The sequence below is a fragment of the Ictalurus furcatus genome, chromosome 8, assembly GCF_023375685.1.
Source record: "Ictalurus furcatus strain D&B chromosome 8, Billie_1.0, whole genome shotgun sequence".
Classification (NCBI taxonomy): Eukaryota; Metazoa; Chordata; class Actinopteri; order Siluriformes; family Ictaluridae; genus Ictalurus; species Ictalurus furcatus.
The window spans coordinates 16,438,000-16,446,338 of record NC_071262.1 but is presented as its reverse complement, the minus strand read 5'-3'; the positions used below and the strand labels follow the sequence as shown (position 1 = coordinate 16,446,338).

General features: G+C 42.3%; 1 protein-coding gene across 1 annotated transcript; it reads left to right on the top strand.

Moving 5' to 3' along the window:
- The first annotated feature begins 2,874 nt into the window (after positions 1-2,874).
- On the top strand, positions 2,875-8,324 carry LOC128611288 (rab11 family-interacting protein 5-like). Its single transcript, XM_053630670.1, has 2 exons — positions 2,875-3,248; positions 7,451-8,324. Exons 1-2 carry the CDS (start codon positions 2,875-2,877, stop codon positions 7,968-7,970), a joined length of 894 nt encoding a protein of 297 aa, XP_053486645.1. The 3' UTR covers positions 7,971-8,324.
- The last annotated feature ends 15 nt before the right edge of the window (positions 8,325-8,339 follow it).

Genomic DNA, 8,339 nt, shown 5'->3' with positions numbered 1-8,339 from the left:
CTTTTGATGTGTCACAATATGAAAGCTCTCTGTTAAAGATGTTGCTTTGATGTTCAGTAGTGATTGCTTTTTTTGTTAATATATAAGTAACACTCAGGGTTATGTGTAAACATTCTTTGCTTGATAGTTAATTATGTAGCTAGAAACATACAGTATATGACTTAACATAACCACAACTGAATTTGGTACCAATGTTACAACTGAACCTACACTGTCAACCATCTTGAAATCTGATATGCTAGCTACCCAGCCTAGCACTGTCAACTGTCAGTTAACATGACTATGCAGGGATCAAAACTAGCCTGTTCTGGTTTCATTTTCATAGAAAATGAACACATAATTTACATTGTTCTCCAGTTCTCCATCTAACGTTTGGTGATAAATTTTTCAGAGCTGCGATTAAGTTGCTGTTCTTTTGGAGGTAGCCTGAAGATGCTACTGATCATGTGCGGGTGTAAGCGTGTAGCTTGTTGCTGATATAGCAATTGATAACGTTACAGAGTGTGGCCCCACTCACCCTTATTACTAATATACAGTCAGATAACAGTTTATTACTCACACCAAGTTAAGATCACTTTGTAGTCTTAAAATTACTGACTAGCCCATTTGTCTCTGCACAGTTTGTCAGCCTCCCTATACCCTGTCCATCAGGGAAAAGGAACTACCATACGACCACCATGGACAAGATTATTTGGGTGGTTGATCATTCTCAGGACATAGTGACATGGTAGTGTGTATGTGTAGGCTAGTGCCAGTAGTACTAATATATCAGTTAATCCAGTGGTATTGTGATTTCAAGTACTGTGTGTTCTTATCTGGCCATTTCATCCCACACACTAATCTTGTTCCTCTGTTTGTAGTTGTGTGACTATGACTAGCCTATCATCCACATCAGTTTATCACCACAGGACTACTGCTGTCTAAAGTTTTATTGTTGGGTTGTTGTTGGTTTTTGTCACAGCCTAAAAGGAACATTGTCCTTAGCGGTGGTTCTATTGTGCCTGATACACTTGTACCAGCACCCTAGACTCTATAATATCGGGTCAGTAGTGATCCCATGGTACCTCTTTCAACTCAGTGATAGGATAGGGGTGCTGACAAATTGTGTATAGAAACAGATGTGCTACTGTCAGTAAAACACTTGCAGAGAGACATACAACACTATAAAATTACCACAACACAACAGAAAATCGTAAAACACAAAATAAAATTTGACAACTCAAATGCAAGAGATACACACCACCATTACATTATCACAACACAAAAAAAACCCACAACAAACATTAGGGATGTGACAACAGAAATGTTTTCTCAAATAGGAAATGGTTCCTCAGAGTAGGTGATGATTTAAGCAATGTAGAGAAAAACTAAAGACATTTGCTGTACTGATGGCAACCGCACAACTGGATGTACACAGTTTAGCATGTTATTTTATTTTTTAAAGATAAATACGTTTTTTGTTGCACTAGGTGGCTAATAAATGTTTAAAAGTAACAACAAGGAACATTTTTATATTGTAAACTATGGATTGATTAATTAATAATGTACAAAATTATTAACTACTCCTACTTTTGCTCAATTTCCCTCTGGGATTAATAAAGTGATCTATCTTACTTTCTAAATAACTATACTATATGGCCATAAGTATGGGGACACTTGGCCAAAGAACATCCCATTCCATAACCATGGTCATTAATACAGAATTGTTCCCCCATTGCTGCTATAACAGCCTCCACTCTTCAAAGAAAACTTTTCACTAGATTTTGTACTGTACTTGTAGGGATTTTTGCCCATTCAGCCACAAGAGCACAATCTAATTTTGTAGCAACAGTTTGGGAAATGCCAGCATATGGGTGTGATGGTCAGGTGTCCACAAACTTTTACGTCTCTGAAGAGAATTTTACAGGAACGTTCCTGGGACGTTAGTTTGTGGTTACAAAAGAGAGTACCCAAAAGCAACCTGTATCAACAGTACTTGTTGGTTGTCATATGACCATAAGAGAAGGTAATTTTAGAAAATGGTCCCCTAAAACAGTGGTTTTCAAAGTGGGGGCCGCCAGGGGGCCTCAACAATTTGGTCGGAGCCACCAAGCCCATCCCTCCCACCAGTGTGTTTTCTCTTTCTCACTCTCAGACAACCACACACACACACAATCAATTCCTAATGTAATGTAATGTAAAGATGTAATATGTAATTATTAACAAAAAAAAAGAGGGATATATTCAGAAGTCTGTATTTTTAATGTGTTTTAAAGACATCTTGCAAAAAGGGGGGCCTCGGTCAAATGTTAATGCCATTTGTGGGGGGCCTTGCCCTGGAAAAGTTTGGGAACCCCTGATCTAAAAACACACACACACACACACACAGACACACACACAAAACAAGGGGAACGAAATGTGCATGTTTGTTGGGGAACGGAAAAGAATGGACTGTACAGGTTTGAATCTTAAGTTTTAAAACAGTAAAATTCGTGTTTAACGTCGACAGAAGTTACTGACCCTAGATAGACTGAATCCTGAAAAAAAAATCTGCTGCCTTTGTCTTTAAATCTTCAGAGTACTGCTGTACGGCAGGCCTACACACTCTGTGTGTGTGTGTGTGTGTGTGTGTCAGAGAGAGAGAGCATGAGGGTGGGTCGGATTGAGCTTCTGTCAAAACACGGCTATCTGTTCGGATGAAGCCCAAAGCAGCGACGACTCTGCCGTTAAATTTGTGCTGTTTTCCCCAGCGAGGACGTGTTCCGCTCGCGTTAACCTGACGCGGTGGTCTGCGGTTCTCTCTGGCAGGAGGGGGATAATGCAGAGATTTTGTAGACACGCATAACTGCGGGATAGTGCATTAGCGTTTTAAGGACATCTGCTAGTTTTTGGGCCATGCCTCTGATCAGCCTGGACGATGAGGATCAGCGATGGGTCCCGACCCACGTCAACGTGACCGTCCTTCGGGCCAGGGCGCTGCGGACCAAGGGCAAGCAGGGCAGCCGCTATGTATACACCATTATCCAGCTGGGAAAGCTGAAGTACACGACGGGACTGGCAGAGAAAGCGGCCGAGCCCGAGTGGAATGAGGAGTGTTCACTGGAGCTGCAGCCCGGCCTGCTGGAGTGTGTGGGGGCGCATCCGCCCGGCAGCGGGGATCTGATCCTCACCGTCATGCACCGGGTGCTGATCGGACTCGACGTGTTCCTCGGTGAGGCCGTTGTGCCTTTGGATAAGGTGTTTCAGGGAGGGACGTGTCCTAGGAACGAGTAAGTTGTGAAATAAGTCGCACATATTTGCCAAATACCGCCACAGATCTGACGCATTTACTAATACATTTACTAATGCATTATATTTGAATGATACCGCATATCAGACCTAAAGGATTAGAAACACGTGCATGTATGAATCCGGTGCAGATTAGTCAAACTACTAATTATCTCCAATTGTAGACACACACCAGTCATTCCCACATGACACATGCGGTGAACGCCAGTCACAGACACTGTTTATATTGCAGCAGTTGCTCCTAGCATATTTACACATGGGTGGTACAGCTGTCACTTCACAAATAAGACTTCACCCCAAATCTGACCTCAAATCACATTTCTCTGATGAAAAAAACACAGTAGAAACCTTCATAGAACTTGTTTTAATGGTTACAATTGAAATTGTATTGGTTTTAATGGAAACTGTAATGGTCCCTGTGGATCTCTACTGGTAATTTGTTGCCTTCTATTGGTGGCATGTTATGTCTAGTGGACACTATTTCATACTGATAATGGTAATGGTTTTAATGCTTAGCTGATGGTTTGTAATGGTATTTGTACTGGAAACCATTAGAATTTCTGTGATGGTTTCTGATGGGTTTTTTTCAGCAGGGTCCTGAGAGGTCTGTTACTTTATTCAGATAGTTCAGACTTATTGGATACTGGCTAGTTTATTTAAATAATAGCATCTAGCAGACAGAGAACCCTTTTTTTAGCCAATTCACAGTGTAGCAAGGAACAAACCAGATATTCTGCAAATGCATCTTTGTCTTGTAAATGCTGTTATGTTCTTGCCACCTTTGCTATTCCTTTCCATTACTAATTACTAAAGTGCTGAAGCAAGAAGAAAAACTTGCATATGTATACCATTTCAGAGCTTTATTTCTGCTTCTTGTCGCTAAGTTACGTTTCAGATACGTTTGTCTAAAAGTGTCTGTACATTCGTGTCACATCTGGACAGACATTTATTGTATGAGGAAAGGAAGGTGCAAAACCGGTAACAACTGGCAATAAGCCCTGTCTCTATTTCCATATGACACATATGATAAGGTCTGGAATGAGCAGCGTAGCAGCACAGTTCAGATGAAATCGAGTGTGCGTCAGACAGCTGTGTGCTGGCGCAGTGCCGGCCTCGGCAGGGGCTGTGCCAGTGTGTTCTGGGAACATTACAGCATCAAGCAATCACTAAACATGCACCTGCATGTTTTCCCGCATAGCAGCACACAAGACCCTGAATCTGGTATCTTAAATCATTTTTATCTCTCAATCAGTTCATTTTGTACATATTCAGTTATGATGGTCATTAGGACATTGCCGTATTTGTAGTGTTGTTTTTTTCTCTTCTCAGTCAGGATGACTGAGCTTAATTTTTTGGAAAGACAAGGAAGTCTATGGCACTGAGGCCTCTTGGCTAAAGCCTTTAAAAACAAAACAAGCCAAGACATCAGTGAGTTGATCTGAGAAACAAAAACATTGTCATGCTCCATCATGTTTTATTTTAGATGCCCTTTTTTTCTGAAATTCCATTGGTTGTCTGGTACTAAAAACAAACAGAGACATAGTGAAATCAAAGCTGACCCCTGGTCATATTATGCACAATTCATCCATATAAAATAATAAAATAAAATACCTAATATCACTTTTCCCTAATCTCCTCTTAAATTACAATGACTTTTGCCTGCCTCTAAATGCCTTTCATTTTTGACTACGTCATGCATGGGTGGGCAAGGAAAATATCATGTCAGGGCAGCAGATACCACTGCTGCCGCACCACTTCCTGGGTCCCTGGTCAATCCTGAGCTTGGGTTACTGTGTAGCATTTCGCATATTCTTCCTGTGTCTGAGTTTCCTTTGGGTTCTCCAGTATTCTCACATAAACTATCCAATTAGTGGATTGGATACTCTTTCTTGAATAGGTGTATGTGTGTGTGTGAATGTGTGTGTGCAAAGTGCCTTGTACTGGACTGGCATCTCATCTAGGCTGTATTGCCACCCTGACCAGGATAACCGGTTACTGATGATGAATGAATGAATGAATGAAAGGATCAATTTATGGAAACTTGATGCCAATTGATGGAAAGTATCAAGCACATACCTAACACTGTCAGTTACTGTACAGACAGCTATCCACATTTGCCTGTCCAAGCTCTTCAAAGTTATGATGTAATATTTCTGTTATATCCGGCTGTGCCTCTTTAGCTATTGTGACTGCATCTGCTGTGTGTACAAGAAAAAGTCAAGAAGACAGAATGTTGGTTCATCTGTCGTGGCTGTCAGAGCATGCATTGTTCCTGACTGTCTGAGTCACGTGTAGGGACACAAGGAGAAGATCCAGCCCTTCCCACAGTATCCTCAGTCAGCAGACAGTGGTGTAGGAGTGCTGAAACAATGCAAACATCTGGCTTTAATTTCATTCTGAACAGCACACACCCCTCTTTTTCTCTCTCTCTCTCTGTCTCTCGTCATTTGTGTTGGCTTGTGCATGTGTCTGATTTGTGCTCCTTTGAGGAGCTCTGTGTGAGACCGGAAGTGGAGGAAATACTTGAAACACTGCTCCTCTTTTGAACAAAGGCACATTGCTGTACAGGCAATTCTCCTCTATCTGGGCACAACTATGATTTATGTTTGGCTCCTCTAAGAGTTCTCATGCTTCTGTTGCTTTAGGCCAGCATTTTACTTGATGCTGTATGTTATCTCCTAGGGAGCAGGTCAGAGTCGAACACAGTAGCCAGCAGGTTTCATTGTTGACATGTAAAATGTTTCAGCAGTTCTGCAATTCATATTTTCCATTGTGGAGAGGCGTGCACATATAAATGTGGAACAGCTCTTTTAGCTCCTCTTTAAAAATGTTCAACATTATCACGGTTGTTATAATAAGCTGTGTCTTCAGTTGTGTATATGCTTAGAAGAATTTACTGTGTACTAATCTAGAAGATCTAGACGATAAGGTGAGATTGTTAAGTGCAAACATCCGTCTTATTTCAGAACCACTGAGACTTTTTCTGTAGCTTCAGCCAAGCAAACAGGAAAGAAAGGCTTTACTCAAGGAAGTAACCAAAAACCATGAAGGTCACTGTGATGGAACCCCAGAGGTTCTGTGTGGTGATGAGAACTTATCAGGAGGACAGCCATCTCAGCAGTGCAACCAGTTAGACCTTGATTGTAAAGTGGCCAGACAGAAGCCACTCCTAAGTGAAAGGTAGATGACATCTTGCTTGGATTTTAATAAAAAGGAGAAGTAACAAGATTATATGAATTGATGAAACAAAGATTGAACTTTTTAGTTTGAAGGCCATTCAGTCAGAAAAAGCCAGGCACTGCACATCACTGGGCTAATTTCGTAACTACTGTGAAGCACAGTGGTGGCAGCATCATGCTTTGGGGATGTTTTTTTCAGGGAAAAGATGAAGAAAACCTGATCAGGAGCACTCAGGACCTTAGATTTTTACAGAAGGTTCAACTTCCAACAGGACAAGGACCCAAAACCCACCACTAAGACAGCACAGGGTTGTCAAAAACGAGTCTCACCATCTTAAGTGACCCAGCCAGGGGCCAGACTTGAACCTAGTTGAACACGTCTGGAAAGTCCTGAAAATAACAGCAGTGTTCTGCATCCAGTTTGGTAGAGCTTGAGAGGTTCTCCAGAGAGGAATAAGAGAAGACTTTTACAAAGGTTAACTGATGAAAGCCTGCTTTTTTATACAGCATATTTTATTCATATTCAGCAAGTGTTTTATCCTGGTCAGGGTCATGGTGGATCTGAAACCTTGGATCTGAAGGATCTGGATCTTAGGAACACTGGGTGCGAGGCAGGAATACACTCTGGATGGAGTGCCAGTCCATCACAGGGCATGCAGACACATATTCATAAACTCATTCACACCTAGGTGTCATTTAGCATAGCTAATCCAACTACAATGAGGTATGAGGATACTGTAGAACCTGGAAGAAACCCATGCAGACAAGGAAAGAACATGCAATGTAGACAGTAACCTGAGCTCAGGATCAAATGAGGGAGCTGTGAGAAAAGCCTGTTTTCTGTATAGAAAAAAAATAATTTCATCCCTGTTGTAAGTCTGTAACAACAAAATAAGGAAAATGTGAAAGAATCTGAATACTTTCTGAATGCATTTTATATTCAATAAGGAATATCACTTGCAGAGTATGTGCTGAAGTGTGTGTGTTCTGTGTCTCTGGTACAGGTGGCTAAAGTTGCACTCTAAAGCTGGGAGGAAGGAGAAGGAGCGAGGAGAGCTGCAGCTCACCATCCAGTTCACTCGTAATAACATGACGGCCAGCATGTATGATCTGACCATCCAGGACAAGCCTCGCTCAGCCTTTGGCAAGTTGAAGGACCGTGTCACAGGCAAGAAAAGAGGAGACGTAGAGTCCTCCTCAGCCATCCTCCCCGGCCGCTATGCCGCTCTGTCAAGCTCAACGAGTCAGCCTTTCCAGGAGGATGGTGGGAGGGAGGACCTGGTACAGGAGGAGTGTACTGATGAAGGCAAGAGCAAGGTGAAGGGCTTCTTTCTGAAGGGGAAGTTGCGAAAGAACTCAGACACGCGTTCCTGTTCATCGTTGGCCTCAGAGAGCAGCATGGCGTCATCAGCAGGGGATCCTTTTGTTCCCATAGAACTATGCAGCACACCTGTCTACAGCAGCAAAGTCGTGGAGCCTTTCCGGCCTGACTCAGACAGCGGAGTAAAGGGTAGGACACCTTGAGAACAAATTAATAAGTTGTTAGCTTTTTTAAAATTGATAACAGAGAGGGGTGAGCAGTGTAGTTTGGTGACAGGTCAAGTTTTTTCAGTGCTGTTAATTTGGGGGGCAACATTATTTTGTAGATGCAGTGGGGCAGCCCCAAGTAGCCTAGGTAGTAACAGTCTAGGCAGTAACAGGCTACAATTATCCGGTAACTAAAAAACATCAAATATTCTATTTCCATCCCATCCATCCATTTTCTGTATTGCATATCCTACACAGGGTCCTGGGAAGCCTGGAGTCTATCCCAGGGAACTCAGGGCAAAGGGCGGAGGACACCCTGGACAGGGTGCCAACCCATTGCAGGGCACACTCACACACACAAACCTA

Coding starts and splice junctions, on each gene's coding strand:
- LOC128611288 (XM_053630670.1), top strand. CDS start 2,875: ATGCCTCTGATCAGCCTGGACGATGAGGATCAGCGATGGGTCCCGACC. Junction 3,249..7,450: donor GGGACGTGTCCTAGGAACGA/GTAAGTTGTGAA, acceptor TCTCTGGTACAG/GTGGCTAAAGTTGCACTCTA.